We start from the raw sequence: 21755 nt of genomic DNA, 5'->3' as shown, positions 1-21755 counted from the left end.
CAGTGTGGTCAAAAGGGCTATGCCTGGCAGGGTTTGGTTTGTGTGGGGCGCTCCCTGTGCTGTTCTAACGTGTTGTGTAAGTGTTCGGATTGATCCTCGCCATTCTATTCTAGCCAGTTTTGTAGGTGTTCTAATGCTGATGGATTGATTAATGTGGCTGGGTGTCTATTCTCCTGCTAGGTGCTGGGGATGGTATAGCGAGCTCCTCTCAAACTTTCTATCTAAATCGGTCTGCCGGTTTGGTTATGGTACGTCCGGGGGGAGTGGGTGAGTCATTTAAGGCTTTCGTCTGGGTCTGATTATGTGATCAGTCTCATGGGGCCTCCTTTGTGGCAGTTTCCATGATATTTTATGGTCTGTCGTGTGGTTGGTTCTTTGGTTTCAGTGTTTGTCCATTTGAGAGTGGCCGAGGTTATGTTATTTTCGTTGTTGTTTTAATGCGGTGGGCATTCTAGTGTGTCGCTGTTGTGGTTATGCTGTGAAGAGGCATGATTTGAGGAGTTTCCTGAATGCTAGGTGGTTTTTTGTGTTCCGTATATTCTTAGGTAGGTCATTCCAGGTTTTCGGTGCCTGGTGAGAGAAAGAGGATCTTCCGAGTTTTCTTCTCTTATAGGGTTTTGGTTCCAAGTGGGTTGCAAAAGGGTTTATTACACTAGAGGATGACTATGAACAAAACGAATACCACACAGGAACACAGTCACTTGATCAGGGTGACTGCCTGCCAAGGAAACTCGCCTTCTTCAGATGAGAAAAAGATCAGTGTAGTGATAGTTCTAACAATATTGGTTATGAAGGAAAGAAGGGATGGTTTGGAGAGAGGTTTTAGACAATGCAAAGATACTCCTAACAATACAGGTTCTGAATACAAGATAGGATGGGTCTAAGATAGGGATAAGACTATGCAAAGTACATATGCTAGTGCCACAATTCTTCCTATTTATACTCATTGGATACATTTTTAAATGGGGCGTCAATTATGTTCAGGGGAGTGGATCTGGTTTAGGAAAGACGGCTGGGCACATCGGACTGGGCAGGGTCAGCAAGGTGCTCTGGTCACAGCACGGCATAGGACTGAACAGGGTCAGCAAGGCGCTGTGGTCACAGCACGGCACCGAACTGGATTGGATCTGCCCTTCTTGGTTCTGAGGATATTTCACTTCAGTAGGCAAGCAGTAACAGCACAGCCCGGGTGTATTATGATGCTTCCCCTTAGGCTTGTGGGGTTCTGTTCTGGAATTTGAGGTCTAGCTGAGAATTGGTCTGAGCCGCTGAGTCCAGCATTCAATTTCGTCTTCCAGATACTCACTGCATCCGTGAAGCAATGCAGTTGTCACCTATTTAGGCAACATATGCCTTAAAGGAATAGTTCATTCAGAAATATTATTGGCCAAAAAGATGGCCAATAATAAAACAAATATCTAAAATATATATATTTTTAAGTGTGTATGTAAAGTTTAGAGCAAATGAAGCTCAAACATTAAAATTGCAAGCACTAAGGGGCATCCATTTTGTGAAATGGATGCTGCCTGTGCTTGCGTTTGCAGCACTAATGAAGCAAAAGCCAGCCAGCTGTAGCAAACAAAAACTAACACTGGGTGGTTTTTGCTTCATTGGTGCTGGACGCGGAGGACGGGGACCAGAGATAACAGGCAGGAAAGCTGCAGCTGCATCTAGGTAAGTGCTATTTTAAAAAAATAAAATAAGCACTACCTGCGTTTTTTTTCTAAGTTTTCCAGGCTGGAGGAGCCAGGCTGGAGGAGCCCGGAAAACTTAGAAATAAAACCGCAGCTTTTAAAACGTTGTATTTATGTTTGCGGTAGCTTCAGCTTGGACCTCCAAGCTGAAGCTACCGCAAACATAAATACAACGTTGTTGTGTTTCAAAAACGAGCCGGAGGAGCCTGAGAAACTTAGAAAAAAAACGCAGGTAGTGCTTTAGGGGGAGCACCGGAGACCCAAAGTGAAAGCCAAGGCAGGCACAAACACACTGTGTTTCCATGCCGCAGTGTTTCTGCCTTCAGCAGCTTTCACTCTGGGGCTCTCGGGATCCACGTGGGGAGCCCGAGAGCTCCAAAGTGAAAGCTGCTGCAGGTAGAAAAACAACACGGGTGTTTAGAAATGCTGCAGTGTTTCTGCTTACAGCAGCTTTCACTCTGGGGCTCTCGGGCTCCCCGGGGGGAGCCAGAGAGCTCCAAAGTGAAAGCTGCTGCAGGCAGAAGAACAACGCGGGTGTTTAGAAATGCTGCAGTGCTTCCTTCTCACTGCGGCAGCTTTCGCGTGGTGTCTCCTGGACTCCCCCAACCCTGAGGTAGTGCAGGAGACTCCAAGCGAAAGCTGCCGCAGTGAGAAATACAACGTTTTTGGATATGTAAATGCTGCAGTATTTACAAATCCAAAAACGTTGTTATTCTGAATGTGGCAGCTTTTGCTGGGAGTCTCCTGGACTCCCTCAGGGTAGGGGGAGTCCAGGAGACTCCATGCGAAAGCTGCCGCTGTCAGAATAACAACATTGTTGTATTTGTGATTGCCATGGTTTTCCAACCATGGCAATCACAAATACAACAATGTTATATTTTAATTGGTGCGCCTCAGCTTTTTGCCCTCATTTTATGTTTTCTGTACTTCCCTGGGCTTGGGGAGCACAGAAAATGTAAAATGAAAGTGAAGGCAGCCTCCTCAGCTCTGCTCAGTCTGCAGTAAGCAAAGACTCCCAGTAAGGGGCTTTTGCTGCTTGTTTAGTGCCGCAATGCAGGGCCGAGGAAGTTGCCTGCAATCACAAATGGATGATTGCAATTTTAAAGTTTGAGCTTCATTTGCTCGAAACTTGCCATAGGGACTTAAAAAAAATATATATTTTAGATATTTGTTTTATTATTGGCCATCTTTTTGGCCAATAATATTTTCTGACCGATCCATTCCTTTAACTGGGTTCTGAATGATCAAATCCAACCACAAGCCTCAGATGAAGAGCTATGTTTGAGCTTGAAACACGTGTTAGGCTGTCCCGATCTTCTTGAATAAACACCAGACCGCATTTTTTGCACTTCCTTGCCGCAGTGTGCCTATGAATTTTCTGTTCTTTGTAATCCTAGCTGAGAATGGTTCAGCTATGCAGTGGGCCTTTTTCTTTGCCAAGTTTCTGGAGTCTGGAGCAAGGAAGATGTAGAGTTCAGCAGCAGGGTGCTGTCATGATGCCTGCCCCCAGAAGACCAGACCAGGCCCAGCAGCCCCAGAAACAGGCATCATGCCACTTGGAGCATGCCCAAAAGCCCCAGTTAGGGGCTGTTTGGGTGCAGTCCTGGCGCCTAAGGCGCCAGGCTCATAAAGATAAAGTCAGTCCTGGCACCATGGGCGCCAGGATCATTATTGATAATTTACCTGAAGCAGACCATGCTGCATACTCACCTGAGACAGACCATGCTGCATGAAGACTCAAGCCAAATGAGGCTTAGGAGGGACTATTTTACTGAAGGGACTATTTTGTTACTTGGGTGGGGCTGTGGAAGAATACTTACCTGGAACTTCTTCCAAGGCTATTTAAACCACGCCCGGACAGCCACACGTGCTTCGCGTTATTCTGCTTGCTGCAGCGTAATGCTCACCGTGTTTTCAGCAGCCCCAGTCTTCAGCCACGCCCGCTTTAGTCCTGGGACTCCTGAAACAAGAAGAAAAGAAGGATAAAGGTTAGAACAGGAGTTTTAACTTTAATCCTTACCTGAATCCTGATCCATCTCGCCACGGAGCTGAAAGACAGAAGTCTTTGAAGCATCGCTTCGCATTCCTACGGCGCTGCGCTGAACTCACCTGCTTGGCGGTACTTCAGCATTCTATTACGCTCTCTCCATCTCGCGGCCGCCCTCCGACACCTAAGGAGACAAAGACAGCAAGGTGAGCAAGGGGACTCTCTAAGGCTATACAAGCTACCCCCAAGGAGTTACCTGATTTACCACGGGGGGTACTCACCTCATCACGGGTCGGCGCAGTCAACTCTGCTTCATCGCCGTACCCCGGCCCCTAAGGGGAGAAAGCAAAAGCAATACAAGTTACCCCCCACAAAACTTACCTGATTTACCACGGGGGTCTCACCTCATCTCGGGTCGGCGCAGTCAACTCTGCTTCATCGCCGTACCCCGGTCCCTAAGGGGAAAACCACAATAGACTTACCTGAATCTTACCAATTGCCATTTGGAAATCTTCAAGTGGATTAATCGGCAACCTGCAAGGAATCGGACAGAGTGAAGATCAGACATTTGAACTCTTATGAACAATTGGACTTTAGAGTCAATACTGGAACTCACCAATTCCTCTACGCCAGTGAAGTAACTGGTCATCAATGGGCCCCTGCGGTCGACGCAGGATGGAGAGCTCATCCTTCCAAACCATCAGGTGAGACTAAGGAGGGGACATCAAGAGTGATCTGTGGGAAGACAACGGGAGTGGGGAAGGTGGGTTGACACTCAATTCCATGGGTGGTTAATTCCCCTTCTCCTTTGCAGAAGAATATTCCTGCGAGCCAGACGAACTAGGCTGAGCGGGCCAGTCCAGTCAGTCATCTCGGTGCTACACGTCACGCTGGTGGAAACAACAGCGGCCCAGTTCCGGTCGACGCCACCGTGGGAACCAGGTGAGCGTAACAGAACGCGAAGCCTACCCACAAATACCCACCTGGGCGTCATGGAGACCTCAGAAACTGATCAGTTGGCCCAATTATTAGGGGAATTAAGGGCCAGAGTGCATTCCGCCCGCCAAGAAACCAATGCCCGCAGGAGGGAACTGATAGTGTCAAAAGAACAAACTGATGAGTTGGCCAGACAACTATTACCTAGCCAGGCTGGACAAACACCTCTACCAGGACTTGGGGCAAGTCCAGCTCCTGTACCATCGAGTAACCCGGTGCAGATCAATTTACCTGGAGCCGTTCCTTTGGCTCCGCCTGAACGCTTTGCCGGAGACCCAAAAGGGTTTGCAACATTCATGAATCAATGCTGCTTGCACTTTTTATGTAGACCTGGAGCTTTCCCAAACGATCAGGCCAAGGTAGCCTTTGTACTGTCATATCTCAGCAGCAGTGCGGCGGATTGGTCCATTCCACTAGTTAACCAGGATGACCCGATTCTTCGAGATTTCCAGGGTTTTCGAACAATCATGGAAAGACTATTTGCCCGACACTCCCGAGGACAGGCTTTGGACAACAAACTTTTATGCCTACAGCAAGGTAACCAGGATCTTTTATCTTACATTGCAACTTTCAATAGATTAGTAGTGGAAACCGAATGGCCTGAAGCCAAGCGAATCACATTATTCCATCGAGGACTTCGGGGAGAACTCAAAGATGTTTTGGCCCAAATCGTGAACCCGCCTCAAGACTGTGCTGAATATATAGATCTAGTGGTCCAGCTCGATCACAGACTTCAAACCAGGAAGGCTGACCGAACCAAGTTTGAGAACAGGGCGTTGGTTAAAACCCACGTAAGCTCCAAGGGAGTAGATGTCTCAGAACCTATGCAAATCGGGGGGGTTAAAGGACCCTTAACCCAGAAGGAAAGAGATAGAAGACGGCAATTATGTTTATATTGCAGAACTACTAGTCATTTTCTTCGGAACTGCCCTGTAAAATCACCCAAGAAAGTTATAGGAGCAGCAGACGAAAACCATGTGAAATCTGACTCAGGAAACGACCACGCCCAGCAAGCGTAGAGGTCCACTTGCCGAGCTTAAAGAAGGACACTTTGACCTCGCATTTCACCATACCCATGGTCCTTGTAGATCCAGAGCAGCCATCACACATGCACGCGGTAAAGGCGTACGTAGACAGTGGAGCCATAGGAAATTACTTGGACTGGGAATTGGCTACCAGGATGAATCTATCTCTCACCCACAAGACCACGGCCGATGTTGTCACCACTGTAGATGGAACGGAAATTGCCTCTGGACCCGTAACTCATTCCACTGCAGAGATACCATTGATGAGTCAAGATGGGCATCGAGAGGCTATGGTGTTTGACTTAATCAAGGCCCCACAGTTTCAGCTGATACTGGGGATACCTTGGTTGGAAAAACATAATCCCTGTATTGATTGGCGAGAGAAGAGACTAACCTTCCCAGAATGTGCTCACACCTGCTACCCAAGGAAAACTCAAAACTCAGTCCTGGCCCCAGTAATTCCAGTAGCCATACAATTACCTGTTGAATACCAAGACTTTCAGGATGTCTTCCAAAAGGAACAGGCAAACACCTTACCACCTCACAGATCGTATGATTGTCAAATAGATCTTGTACCTGGAGCACAACCACCTTGCAGCAGAGTCTATGCCCTTATGGAACCGGAAAATCTCCATTTGCGCCAGTACCTAGACCAGTACCTTGCTAATGGCTTCATTCGCCCGTCCAAGTCCCCTGCATCTTCAGCTTTGTTCTTCGTACCGAAAAAGGAAGGCGACCTTAGAACATGTATAGACTACCGCACACTGAATCAGATAACCATCAAGAATCGATACCCACTGCCTTTGATCCCAGAACTACTAGACCAGGTGAAGGACGCTTGTATATAAACGAAACTAGAACTTCGGGGGGCATATCATCTGGTACGTGTCAAAGAGGGTGACGAATGGAAGACTGCTTTACGCACCAAGTACAGACTATTTGAGTACCAGGTGATGCCCTTCGGACTATGCAATGCACCAGCAGCCTTCCAGTTCTTCATGAACGATGTCCTACGAGAGCTTATCGACGTTTTGTGTGGTCGTTTACATCGACGACATCTTAGTATACTCTTTATCAGAATCTGAGCATGTAAAACACGTCCGAGCAGTCCTAGAGAAGTTACGCCAGCATAAATTATATGCTAAACTCGAAAAGTGCATCTTCCACACTACGGAAGTGGAATTCCTTGGATTTATTCTGACCCCGAGAGGAATCCGGATGGATACACGAAAAGTGGATGCCATTCTTAATTGGCCTTCGCCAAGTTCAAGCAAAAGGAGTTCAAAGCATGCTTGGCTTTGCCAATTTCTACCGCAGGTTTATCCCGGACTTCTTGCACATTGTACATCCCATTACAACGCTATTGCGAAAAAACAAACGCTTTGTGTGGACAGAGGAAGCCGAGAACGCCTTCCAAGAGTCAAAAGCTAAATTCACATCTGCTCCCATATTAAGACACCCGCGCCCTGAGCTTCCCTACATAGTGGAAACAGATGCATCCAGTTCAGCCATGGGAGCATTCCTTTCCCAAAAGGATCCCGAAACTAACCAGCTTCACCCAGTGGCGTTTTGGTCAAGAAAATTTTCAGCCCCCGAATTAAACTATGCCATAACCGACAAGGAGCTGCTGGCCATCAAGTCTGCCTTCAAGGCTTGGCGGCACTATCCACTGGGTGCCAGACATACCATCACGGTCATCACCGATCACCTCAATTTACAATACCTAAAGACAGCCAAAGCCCAATCTTCCTGCCAACTCCGTTGGGCATTGTTCTTCGCCGAGTTTGATTTTGTAATAACCTATCGACCAGGTTGTAAGAATGGTAAAGCAGACACCTTGTCCCGGATTGGAATGGGAGAAGCAGAAATAACTTTAGAACCCGTACCCATAATTCCGGAACAGAGAATCCTTGGCCTGACATCCATACAGACACTGGAGGACATTCAAAACAAGATCCACCAACTCTTTGATTCCATTGCCCTACAGGACTGGGCAAAGAAAGGTCAAGAGTACTCTGTCATCAATGATTTACCTTATTACCAAGGCCGGCTATTTTTACCGCAAAAAGAACTACAGGAACTTGTCATTTCCCATTACCATGACACCTTAATAGAAGGGCATCCGGGTATTGCAAAAACCAAAGCTAAAATTAGGAAGCAATTTTGGTGGCCCACCTGGCGAAAGGATGTCAAGTCATTTGTCATGTCTTGTGGCATTTGCGCACAAAATAAAGGGCAAAAGAAAAAACCTGCTGGATTATTGCAACCATTAGACATACCACCTACCCCTTGGCATACCTTGTCATTAGACTTAATCACGGATTTACCCCTGTACCAAGGTTACAATACCATTCTAGTTATTGTAGATCTTTTTTCTAAAACGGCCCACTTCATTCCTTTAAAAGGGATACCTTCAGCTTCAATCCTAGCCAAGGAATTCCTTGAAAATGTTGTCCGCCTGCATGGCTTTCCCTCAGTGTTAATTTCAGATTGGGCAGTCAATTCATTTCACATTTTTGGAGGAAATGCTGCCAACTGGCACAAATTGATGTTAGGCTTTCGACCAGTCACCACCCTCAGACTGACGGTGAAACGGAGAGGACCAACCAGACTCTTGAACAGTACCTCCGTTGTATGCTACATCAGTCTGAGGGGAATTGGAAAGACATTCTGTGGATCGCAGAGTATGCGTACAATAATTCCGTACACTCAGGAACAGGACAAAGTCCTTTTTTTCCCATTTATGGGCACCATCCTCGAACCTCGGATTTGGACTCACCCCAGCATTTAGAGATGCCCGCAGTGGACCATCTCCACGCTGTTATTACACAAGCCTTTAAAGAAGCAACCATCCATTTGCAAAAGGCTAAGGAAAAATACAAAAAGGATGCGGATCAGCACAGAAGTGAAGCTCCTCAATACCAAATAGGGGACCAAGTATGGTTAGCCACTAAGCACTTACCACTCAAGGGGACTCGGACCTTTAACCCCAGGTATTTGGGACCTTTTTCTGTCAAGGCAATTATTAACCCAGTGGCCGTCAAGTTGGACCTACCTGCTCATATACGAATCCATTCCGTCTTCCACGTGTCTCTTTTGAAGCCAGTGCAACCAGGAACTAGGCTAACCACTCCACCTGAACCTATCCTCATAGACGGAGAGCCCGAGTTCGAAGTCAAGAATATTTTGGACTCAAAAAGAGTGAGATCAAAAATCTTTTACCTAGTTGACTGGAAAGGTTATGGTCCGCAGGAAAGGTCTTGGGAACCTAGTGACCACGTGCATGCACCTCGTTTAGTGAAGAGGTTCCATCGGGAATTTCCAGACAAACCACGACCAAGGGGGAGAACGACTTTAGGAGGGGCCTTGAGGGGGAGTGCTGTCATGATGCCTGCCCCCGGAAGACCAGACCAGGCCCAGCAGCCCCGGAAACAGGCATCATGCCACTTGGAGCATGCCCAAAAGCCCCAGTTAGGGGCTGTTTGGGTGCAGCCCTGGCGCCTAAGGTGCCAGGCTCATAAAGATAAAGTCAGTCCTGGCACCATGGGCGCCAGGCTCATTATTGATAACTTACCTGAAGCAGACCATGCTGCATACTCACCTGAGACAGACCATGCTGCATGAAGACTCAAGCCAAATGAGGCTTAGGAGGGACTATTTTACTGAAGGGACTATTTTGTTACTTGGGTGGGGCTGTGGAAGAATACTTACCTGGAACTTCTTCCAAGGCTATTTAAACCACGCCCGGACAGCCACACGTGCTTCGCGTTATTCTGCTTGCTGCAGCGTAACGCTCACCGTGTTTTCAGCAGCTCCAGTCTTCAGCCACGCCCGCTTCAGTCCTGGGACTCCTGAAACAAGAAGAAAAGAAGGATAAAGGTTAGAACAGGAGTTTTAACTTTAATCCTTATCTGAATCCTGATCCATCTGCCAGGGAGCTGAAAGACAGAAGTCTTTGAAGCATCGCTTCGCATTCCTACGGCGCCGCGCTGAACTCACCTGCTTGGCGGTACTTCAGCATTCTATCACGCTCTCTCCATCTCGCGGCCGCCCTCCGACACCTAAGGAGACAAAGACAGCAAGGTGAGCAAGGGGACTCTCTAAGGCTATACAAGCTACCCCCAAGGACTTACCTGATTTACCACAGGGGGTACTCACCTCATCTCGGGTCGGCGCAGTCAACTCTGCTTCATCGCCGTACCCCGGCCCCTAAGGGGAAAACCACAATAGACTTACCTGAATCTTACCAATTGCCATTTGGAAATCTTCAAGTGGATTAATCGCAACCTGCAAGGAATCGGACAGAGTGAAGATCAGACATTTGAACTCTTATGAACAATTGGACTTTAGAGTCAATACTGGAACTCACCAATTCCTCTACCCCAGTGAAGTAACTGGTAATCAACGCGCCCCTGCGGTCGACGCAGGATGGAGAGCTCATCCTTCCAAACCATCAGGTGAGACTAAGGAGGGGACATCAAGAGTGATCTGTGGGAAGACAACGGGAGTGGGGAAGGTGGGTTGACACTCAATTTCATGGGTGGTTAATTCCCCTTCTCCTTTGTAGAAGAATATTCCTGCGAGCCAGACGAACTAGGCTGAGCAGGCCAGTCCAGTCAGTCATCTCGGCGCTACACGTCACGCTGGTGGAAACAACAGCGGCCTAGTTCCGGTCGACGCCCCCGTGGGAACCAGGTGAGCGTAACAGGTGCTCCGCCAGCATCAGGATAGTGAGTGAATCTGTCTGTCCTTATGTGTGGTGAGCTGTCTCTATTTATGCTATGAAATGACATCATAAAGGGGGGGTGTGGGCCTGTCTAGCCTAAGCTTGCCCCTTTGAAAAGTGATTGGGTCAAAGTCTGCTCTCTGCCTTGATAGGAGGAGAGAAACAGAGTGTCATCTTTATGGTGTGATTTTATGAGGCTGAGAATCCACCCCTAACCTCTGAAACACAAACACTACTTTTGGCAAAATACATATTTCCACATGTGTAACCTCTATAAAAATCACATATACTGATTACATATTTTACATAGCAGCTATTCCTCAAAACCCCATAGCTGTGGGATCTTGTCTCCGATATTTTTCACAGAATTTTGCCCTTTTCAGTATGCACAACATTTTGAATTTTTAAGAAATTTTCTACAAGTGTGCGTGTTTAACATGGGAATAAGTGTAAAAGGTTTCACAATTCTGGCAGAAATACATTTTGCGTGAAATCACATTTCTTGCAATTGCTGTCCAGAACATGTCACACAGTTCTGGCGTCTCTTCACCCGTGCAGCTGGAAATTAACTTAACAACTCTGTTATTTTTATATTTTTTTGCAATTTTGAATAGTAAGTTATCAGTCTTTTTAAAATAGGTTCTTTGTCCATGTTAAGCAACAAATGGTTGTTTGGCTCCACCCCTTGGTCTCTCCCTGGAAGCCCAGGAGCCATCACCCATGTTTGTTCCTTGCAGAGGCCATTTACGACTGTCTTCACACTTCGAATTTCCTGCTCTGCAGCTTGTCATTGTTCATTTTGCCTCTGTAGACCAGGTTCTTTCCTACCCTGTAATTAACACTTCTCTGTGATTTCCTGCTGGGGCAAAGACCTTCCTTCTGTGAGAAAAACCTGCTATTCCAGTTTGGCAGCTTCAGCCAGGTTTAATTTAATTGTTAACTCTGTTGATTTTTCCTTAGCACAAAACAAACTTGTTGCATCCAATAATAGCTAGAATTCTCATTCAAGATTTTAAACCATGGAATCAAAACAATTACAATATGGTTTACTAGCAGTACAGACCTCTTGGATTGCAAACATTTGATTTTCAGTTTATACATGTTAAAGTTTAATCAGTTTAATCAGGCAGGCCCCTGACAGCTGTCTTCACAGCAGCCCTCTGCTGCACAGAGATTTTTGACAGATCCACAGGCAGGCTTTTGCTGTGGACATCTCTTTATGGTCTCAGCTTTTCAGGACCTTGTAAGATCACAATGAATTGTAGCACCCAGCGAGAATTTTGAATATTTGAAAGGTGTTCTGTACCGGCATTCTGGAGTTTCAGCAGCAAAGAAAAGGTGATTTTAAAGCAATCTTGGGAGTTTCATTTAGCAAAGCACTGCTTTTTCCTTCTGCCCTCCACTTTCACTTGTTGTGGGGCCCAGTGACACATTTCAGTAGTGAGCTCTGTTCCACCACTGACAACCTGTGTGGCAGATTGGGCAGCCATCTTTTTGTGCGTTGAAAATCACGATTTTCAGGGGTTTTGGTGCACACAAGGGTTTTGCAGCCATTTTGCTGATTCTGGCCCCACCATAACAGTGTAATGCAGCATAGCAGAGCAAAAGTGGGTCAATACATCCCCTAAGGAGGCATAAGGATATCCTCTTGCTATAATTATAATTATAATTGTCTTTTATAACACGCTTAATACCAAAGACTGGTCGCTAAGCCTGGGTTCGGGCTTTGAACCTGTGTTGTGCTGCATTGTCTTGCTTCCAAGACAAACACGTTGCCCCTGAGCTATCCTCCCTCACCAACCTATTACTTTTGTTTTCATACAGGAGGTGCCACAATAAGGGGTTGGTTTCAACCCTTTTGAACTCCTTTTGGCCCATCCAGTCCAGTAATATTTAGCTCAGTTACAAACGGGTGGTATACCCCCTTACCTCACACCAACCACAAATTGTAGGGTATAAGGTATTTGCCTGAGAAAATGTTCTTCTTCATGGCACAGGAAAATGATAAGTTACAGGCTGTCCAAGCACTGGTATGACAAGAAGGCATCTCCGCTTTTCTCCTGGCCAGAAGGTACTGATCCTGGATCCCATAACACCTAGACCTTTACAGTATAAATGGTTATGCCCTTACTGAATTGTTGAACAATTGGGTGAGGTAAACTATTTCATGCACCTATTATTCCCCATGGAGGCCCCTAAGGTATTCCATGACAAAAGACTGAATGATGTCATCCCTAGGGATGGCATGGGAGCCCTATTCCTGGCTTTAGACAGGGAAGAAGAGGAAATTGAGCCTCAACCTGACCTGTTCCAGAGTACCCCCTCAACTGGCCCTGCAGCAACAGCAGGAGAACAACACTTTGCTTAGGCAACATGACATTGATATTGGAGACAGTGTGCCTACTATAAATACGAGATAAAGGATGTCAGACAAGATCAGGTCCCACATCAAGTCAAAGATCAACATGATGTTGTGCCTTGGGGTGAATGAGCCCTTCTCTAACCCACGGTTGAGTCCAGCCCACTGGTTCCGATACCAAAAGCAGGATCTACAGATTTTAAATTCTGTGGGAATTATTGCACTCTGAGTGAAGCCAGCATGACAGATGCTCACGCTCACCCTCTCCCATGAACAAATGAGCTTGTTGACAAACTTGGAGATGCAAAGTACTTCAGCACCTTTGACCTCGACCAGCTGGTATTGCAGAGAGCGCTATGGAGAAGAATGCATTCCCCACACCAGAAGGGCTTTTTCCATTCAGCATAATTCAATTTCGGTAAAAAAAAGTAGCCTGCCACATTTCAGAGCCTAGAAACGTATGTTCTGAATGGGTTAGAAGAATGTTGAATGGCATAACTTGATGGCATTTCAGCCTTTAGCTCCACTTGGGAGGAACATCATATCAGAAGAGGGTTGCACGCCTTTCAGCAGGCCCACCTGATTATAAAGTCAATCAAGTACCAGATTGGCCAGGGTGCAGTAGTCTACCTTAGGTATGAGGTAGGTGGGGGACACGGTTCATCCTCTCCACTGTAAAGTACAATTTGTACAAGACTGGGAACACCCCACTAACCTTATAATCAAAATGTCTGAGTCATGCAGGTTAAGCTCTGCCCTTTGGTCGTCATGTTCTCGGGCCTTTTTCCTACCCTCTCGTTGCTAGAAACTTCCATGTATGGTATGTGCTTTTGAGGGATCTGGCTTAGATTCCCTGGCAAAGTGCTCTGTATATATGAGCCTGCAGAAATGTGGGTTGTGCCATTTGGTTCCAATCTACATCCCTGCCAGGGTATGCCTGGTGCTAGACAGATGTTTAAATGGTTAACTGGATACCCCTTATTTATTTGAATGGTGCAGGACCTTGCCATTTGTGTGTTGGTGAATTGATAGCCAAAATATAGCATAATAATATGATCTCTGAAACTAGTTCTCAGATCTTGCGAAGACGTCAAAGAGGGCCCTGCGCAGAAGACCCAACACTGCTGCTAAGGGCAACCAACATTGCCAAAACCATCTTCCGGTGAAGTACTTCTGCTTTTGCAAAAATCTTAGAAGATCTTCACAAGTGTTTTGTCCCTCGGACTGGTGGGTCCTTCAAGTCGTAACCTCTACATGAAACGCACCACTAGAAGCTGTCGGAAGTGTACCGGGACATCCTGTGGGCTGACCAACCTCTGCAAGAGCATCACCGCTGCACCAATCACCATCCTGGGATAGAACCTGGGACACCGCAGGTCGTAAAATTATGGTTTACGACCATCTCTTCTGCTGTTGCTGCTCTCCTGTGTGAAGAGGCCCTTTCCTGGAGTTGGATCTACCTCACTGCCATGACCCATGCCAGCTTTCACCAGACCAAGGTCATGGGGGTTGAAATGGCTGCTGCCCTGAAGTGCCTGATTTACCAGCGCTCAGAACCGCTGCTTAGCCAGACCAAGTTCACCCACTTCAACTCCGATCCCTTGACATGCATCAAAGGAACCAATGGCAGAAGTAAGTGTCCCGAGCAATTCGGAGCAACCTAGGAGCCTTCCATTCAGAAAATCTGAGGAAAGGGTGTGAGTATTCTCACCTGTCTTCAGGCACCTCTCCCGCCATAGGGGGTGTATGGATGTACAATCCACTACCTAACTCTCTCTTTCCTGGCATTGGTGTATATCTAGCCATGCTCCCCCACACCTCCCAGTATAACCCCTCGTGTGGTGGGATTAAGAGAGGGCACCTAGAAGCTTTTACTTTCCACTTATCATAAAAGGTCCTTAAATTCGGCAGCTTCTACCAACCAATTGGCTTTTCCAAAATGTGTTCTAGAGGGACATTTAAGACTTACATCTCTCCTCCCAGGAAGTTACCTGGAACTTTGATTCGTTTGAGGCACTAGACCTGCAGACCTGATAGGGAAGCACTGCTGAAGCTATAGGTGCCTTATATTTCTAAGGCAGAGTATAAGAATATTGATTTAAATGCATTATTGTTTCATTTTACTATTTCAAGTTTCTCCTGTTTCATGGATTTCAACCGCTTTGCTGTGTATAGTTGTGAAGTGTAGGCAGTCTCACTTTGAGACTGAGACTATCAACTGTGCCCCTATATGTGTATAGAAGTGTGTCTTGTGGGTATCTGCTTTTCGTGAATTTTACCTGCTTAGTTTGTAAAGGGTGTAATAAATTAGTATATGATTGTTCTGTGTGGACTCTAATATGTGCTTGCTTTGTGTGTGAGTAACTGTAATGATACGCCCCACATACCTCTTCAAGTCGACCTTGCTGCTCAGTTCACATTACCTTGATAGAGCTTGGCTAGATTAAGGGTTAGTTATGAAAATCCATTTTAGCACCAGTGAATGGCTCGCCGAGATCTTACCTCTACTTTTGGACACCTGGCACAAAGTATACACAATATTTTCAGCATTTTCTAATCAAATATCCTCAGTCACAAATAATCCGAGGATGATGGCAAAAGTGGGAGGGGAGCATTTTACCTGCCCTCCATTACCTTCAGGGTGTGTCTGGGGTCTGCCGTGTACCCTTATTGAGCTTAGCGACTCCCCTTCATGAGCTTTGCCCTATTGGCTGTGATGCACTCTCCTCCACTACCCTCTAACCTGCCTGCCCCTCCTCCCTTTTCCCCTCCACTACCATTAATTCATGCTTCTCTTACATTTCGTCCTCCAAATTTCCTGCGTGCTCCTCCTCTCTATCCTACTCCTCCCTGCATTTCTTTTGCTCTGTTGCCTCCTCCTCCTCTCGACTTTTATCATCACCATCACCATCAGGGATATTCCTGCCATCACTCACAGCCCAATAATCAACATTAGTGACCAGTCCACTATCAACACCAGACGACTTTACACCCCAGCAGCAGCAGCACCTGCAGGAAGCGGATGCAGATTAGCAATGTGGCTCATAACACCGAGTATTACACATAACTGCCCGACTCCTCAGAGATGACGTAAGAGAACAGAGCATATCCACTTGTGCCCACACATCACGGTCACTGTACTCGCTAATGGAAAGCACTGCATCGCCATTGATAATGATATTTTATTTCTATCGCGCTCATACACAAGTGTTTCAGAGCACCATCCCGCACCCTGCTATTTTTTTCAAATAATATAAAAAGTTTACCATAACAAAATATTTTCCTGACAAAATATAAGAAAAAAGACTTTCTTAAAATAACTGTTGTCCCTAACAAAACTGGCTTCACAAAACAAACCGTATTCTCAAACTAAGAAAACGTTATGGCTAAGGTTTCACCCAACTCACACACACACAGCACACAATCCTTCCTTTTACTAGCAAGAAAACTAATTTCTGCCTAAACTTCGTCAAAAAACTCCAAGCAGTTCCCATTATTCTCTGTTGTGCACCAGCCCTTCACCTAAGAACTCACCTGAATCATTGCCGGAGTATATGTGAACAGTTCATGCGCAGGCTCCCGCAGACGCACTCAGATCCAGCATTTTAGCAAAGTCAGAGGATTCGCAAATAAGTTGAAAGGAGATTCGCCGAACCTTAATGATGGTGGTATTGAGCGATACGTGTTCTTTGCAAATTGACATATGTGTTATCCTCAAAGTGTTCCTTAGATGTTTGACTTCCTCTCAGTTAGGGCATGCTGGCGCACTGCTTGTTGCTGTAGCTGCAGTTTAACTCTGAACTCGTGTATGACTGTTGTCTGTCAAGTTTTTTCCCCATTTTTAGTGGGATTCTCCTCCGTCACCCGCATTCTGTAGAGTTTTTATTTTTCTGCACGGATGCAAATTTCAAAACATAAGTGGTGTGTCTTGTAGGAGGATCTACCTCACGGAAAAAAACAAGCATTAGGCAGGCTTAAATGTGACTTTCCTGCTATGCTGTGTTATGCGTTCAACTCTGTATAGCATGCCACATACTTCCACTTGATACTTGAATCAGCCACTTTACATTCAAATGGAAAGCCTTGACAGTTCTACTAAGAAACATCTGCTCTGGCTAGATGAAGTGGATATATGCAACCCAGCAGGTGGACCTTCATTTAGATCATGTCTGCTTCCTGCCAACCCATGGGATGACCAGTGGCTGCCCTGCATTCACAACATGGTAGTGGTGGAGGTGGGGGTGTGGGAGTGAGGGGGCAGTGCCTAATCACCACACAAATTAGACATCGAATCAGAAAAATGGTTTCTTCATGGAATGTGTTTAAATATTGTATAGCTACTTAACATGCTTGAATACAGTTTTCTAAAGATCCAGGTGTACTTAGACGGGATCCTTCCTAAAGCCACATCAATGTGGTTTATCGGAATACCTGAATTGTTAGTATTTGCAATCTTTGTATTTCCAGGATTGTTGTTCGAATAATTAATTTTCATCCTAAGAATAGGAATGATATCTTTCTGGTTCTTTGTTTTAGCTCCAGCCTTGATGGCCTTGATGCAGACAGTGAAGGAGAAAGTATCTCTGAAAGACCGCACAGCACTTTTGCCGCAGTTGCACTGAATGCACAACCCGTGGCCAGCAGTGGTGATGAACTGGACTCTTTCGAGATCAACACAGAACTCGATCAGAACATTCACAGAACCGAATCAAGCAGTCTACTGCCAAAGGTACTTTGGGTTTTTACAAAATAATATTTTAGTTTTGAGGAAACCTGGAAGAATTGATGATACGTAGTTAATGCTCAGAGGACCAAAACATGACACATGGAGAAGTGCAGGCTTCTAGTTCTCGGCCAATAGAATAACACACTGTGGATTTGCATTTTTCTTCCATACAGTTTATACCCTTAATCTTACAGCTCTCATTAAATGCTATGTTAATCACTGAATACCCGTGCTTGTATCATTCCGATCATCCCATTTCTCTAGTTCATCGAGCAATACTGTATTCTGGTGTTAACATTTTCTTTATGCATAAGCCTAGCACTCTTTTAGGTCTGGCTATTGTGGAGAGCACACCTCTTTAGTTGGCTCTAATGCAGTCTAGATGAATAAACATGCTTTTGTGAACATGAAAGTGTCAGGTTGTAAACACCAGTACTCACGGTTTCCAGTGAAGGACTCACATTGGGAGTGGAGGGAGGGGCAGAAGGAAACATTCATGAAAAACTTTAACAACACCATCAGCATGATTAGGAATACTTCTGAGGCACCAGAAGTAGAAGTCATTGTTTAAGCACTGTGCAATCCGTGGAAGTCTTTGCCTTCCTGGAACCTATTTCTTTGGTGATCTTTAGCTTTTCTGGATGAACGGCCTACACCCCCTGAGCCACTAGGCTTTGGATCCTCCCCTTTCTGCATCGCATAACCGACACTCAGCATTGAGTGGGGATGCTGCTTTATTCTGCTGTGATTAACTCTCACATATGAAAGAGGTGGGTCAGCCTGCAATGTGTCTATTCAATGTGCAGAGGGCCTGCTCTTCTTGCCGCACTTTGTCGGGGGGTGGCGAGGATACGGGCTGCGGTTTCAGATGATTGGTGCAAATGCAACACACTGAAATAATCCTCAGTGTAGTGCAGACGGTCTTATTCTAAAAGGGATAGTGAGCTGGAACTTTCATGTTTATAGCAGTTTCCCTGAAAATAACTACTATCCCACCAAATGTACAGTTATTCTATAAAGATGTACTGCTGCCAATTAAACATACAGGTGACCTTCCGAGAAGTGACGATACAGTGCCGTTACAATTATACCAGCCTTTTTGAGAAGTTTCTTTGCTGCTTAACTACATGTTTATCAGCCTTGTTGAGAAATGCTGGTACTTACAAATGAAAAGGATTGCGTCCCTACCAAGATGTGCAGGTACTCGCCCATTAAATGCATAGTATCCCTTCAATGACAATATTGCCTCCTTGAAAGTAGCCATTGCCACTTCTAGACTGCATTGGTAATATTACCAATGCCACATTTAGATACAATTGTGAATGCTAGCTTGCTTCGCATCTAGAGGATTTTGAAGGTGGGCCTGTGCCACATTTGGATATAATTGTGAATAATGGCGTGCGTCATATATAGACAGGATTGTGAACATTAGCCAGTGCCGGATCTAGATAGAAAGGCAGAGATATTCACGCGCCACATCTAGAAAGAACGTGGACATTTAGTAGATATCACGTCTAGATAGCGAGGCCAATAACCAATCCACTAACAATTTCACCCGTCTGCATACACCTCTCAAACTCTAACCAAAGGGAATCTGACTCTGAAAGGTGCAGTGATCTGGTTGCCAATGGGTGCTGATGTACAGTGAGAACCCTGTCCCCAGGAACCCTGGCTTTGAAGGGGATTTGGTGGACCAGAACCTTGTGGACTATGGAGGCCTGTAAACTTGTTGATTGCTGTGGACAGTATCACTATTACCAACTTGCACCGAAGGAAGATATGGACTAGATACGTTTGGACAACTATGCCACATGCTGAAAACAGAGATGGTGCAAAAGGGCAGAGGTGAATCCATGGCACCTTGTTGATGATGGGCTTTATAGACTATAGACCCAATATGGGTATACTGTAGGATAATACTGTAGTTTAAATAGGTGGCGTACGCACCACCATTACCTGTTGAGTTAATTGCGACAGGCAAGGAAAGTGAAGGGTCACTGGGAACAGTGAAAGTATTTTCACCACATCAAATAGAAGTCAAAAGAAGGACAGCATATTCAGACAAGTCTCCCCAGCATTACTGATGTGGAAATAAATATCTAAAGGAGATAATAAGCACATTTGCATTAGCGACTATGGAAATTGATGGTGGCCAAGCGGGTGTCCATCCTGATTGGAGCAAGAAAGGTGTAACAGCTGTTTAGTAATGAGTAAATGGCCACTGGGTGTGGAACATACACATCACTAATGGCCCTGGGGTCTTTCTACACATAATTGGCAATTCAGCAGTATTATATAGGGTGGTTGCATTGATGGCACAATATTTTGCACCCCAAATGATTTCCATGTGTATTGTTTATTGATTTGTATAGCACACAATTGGTCTCACTGGTACATTTCACAGTTGGGAAATATTTAAGATTTAGACATGGTGAAAGCAAATCATTCGAGATCTCAGTTTAGTGGGATTCCATCTTTAACGCTAGTGAAACCTGATTCTGCCTAGAATGACTCGGGGCCAGTCCTAATGAGTACATTTTGCAATCATATGTAAATAGTGTGGCGGGTTAGAAGAAGGAATGCATGTTAATGCCTATCTCTTCCTACTTCTATGGGGATTCCCTACCTAACAATCTAATTAAAGTGCTTGCCAGTCATCAGGGAATGTCTTAAAACAATCTGTCTGTCTCAAGCTAACCGTAACTGAATCTATCACTATATTAACAACTAGGGACAGGAGAAAGGCTTCCTTCTCCTGGGTTCGCGCTCGTTGCAAAAAGGTATTTTCAATAACTGATCTTCAAATAGTTATTTGTAACTTCCATGATTAGTTCATAGTTCTTTTAGCACTTATTTACTCTTTTGATTCCTCTCATCAAGTGTTTGTTTGTTTGTTTTATTATTTATAATGCGCAACATACCCAAAGGTAACAGGGCGCAGCACTTACATGTATATGCAAGGCTTAGTTACAACAGAGTCAAAATTTACATACAGGTATAAAATACAAGGGGTATATACAAATAGAACCTAGTTACAGGTGGATAGTATAGGAGCAAATATACAGATGATACATACAGCTTACATCAGCAATTATATACAGGTATAGGTGAATGTAAGGTGAATGTGTACAGGTATACATTTGGTAGGAGGAGTAATTGTGGCTCCTCACGGCAGTGAATCCTGGCTGCTTGCTGCATTTAATGATCATTCGATTTCAGCCGCAGGATGGTATTGGTCCTGACATTTTGGTAAGGTTGGTCAGTTCTCAGTGTGGGAGGTAGGGAGTTCCACAGTTTGGCTGCTTTCACCGGGAAGCTGTTACCACCGATTATGGAACGATTGAAATTAGGACTAGAGAGGCAATCTTTATAAGCTGTTCTAGAAGGTCTCAGGGAGATCTGTCTGTGGAATCTGTCGACCAGGTAAATTGGAGCAGCATTGTTAAGGGATTTGTGGGAGAGTGACAATGTTTTTAGGAGAATTTTGTCATTGGTAGGGAGCCAGTTATTCTGTAGGCTACTCTCCATAAAGTAGTCTCTTCTAGAAATGCCTAATGCCGCTCTAAGGGCATTGTTTTGTAAAGTTTGGATTTTTCTAATAGTGGCTTTGGTTGACCCTAGATAGAGGGCGTTGCAATAGTCCAGGAAAGACAGGATGAGGGCTCTAGCCAGGATGTCAGAGAGAAATGGCTTAGCTGTGCGGATAAGTTTACACGTGTAAGCCTTGGAGGACGCTAAGGAATTGACTTGTTTGGCAAATGAGAGGTTTGAGTCAAGGTAAAAGCCTAGCGTTTTTACCTCATGTCCTACTTTGATGCTGTTGCCATCAATTATAAAAGAGGAATAGTCAGGTCCTAGTTTTTTTAGGCTGGAGGTGGTGCCCAAGATGATGAGTTTGGTTTTATCATCATTCAGGCATAGTCCATGCGTGGCTATCCATGCCTGGATGATGATGTACACTCTATTCACCAAGGCCAAATCCATTTCATAATCCCCAGAAAGTGGGAGGAGGATCTGGGTATCATCTGCATAGTTAGTGTAGGTGATACCGAGATGATCCAGATCATCGAAAAGGGGCTTGGTAAAAATGTTGTACAGTGTAGGCGAGACACAAGAACCCTGAGGCACACCACAGGTGATTGGTATGGGGTCGGAAGCTGCTGTGGGTGAAAAAACCCTCATGCTTCTACCATTTAGGAAGGATCTAATCCAGATAACTGCTTTATCAGAAAAGTGTGCAGC

The 21755-nt window shown here is 45.3% G+C and overlaps 1 protein-coding gene across 6 annotated transcripts in view; it reads left to right on the top strand.

Moving 5' to 3' along the window:
• The window catches only part of ARHGEF28 (Rho guanine nucleotide exchange factor 28), a 1591074-nt gene that overhangs the window by 1157161 nt on the left and 412158 nt on the right, over positions 1-21755 (top strand). For all 6 annotated transcript variants that reach the window (XM_069627491.1, XM_069627492.1, XM_069627490.1 and 3 more), the window contains one exon: positions 17324-17516. In XM_069627491.1, the coding sequence (XP_069483592.1) occupies positions 17324-17516 (193 nt within the window). The remainder of the gene's footprint in view (positions 1-17323; positions 17517-21755) is intronic.

This window comes from Ambystoma mexicanum, chromosome 6p, assembly GCF_040938575.1.
Source record: "Ambystoma mexicanum isolate Mex_15411 chromosome 6p, UKY_AmexF1_1, whole genome shotgun sequence".
Taxonomy (NCBI): Eukaryota; Metazoa; Chordata; class Amphibia; order Caudata; family Ambystomatidae; genus Ambystoma; species Ambystoma mexicanum.
Note: the sequence above shows the minus strand (reverse complement) of the source record. Positions and strands in the feature narration are given on the sequence as shown.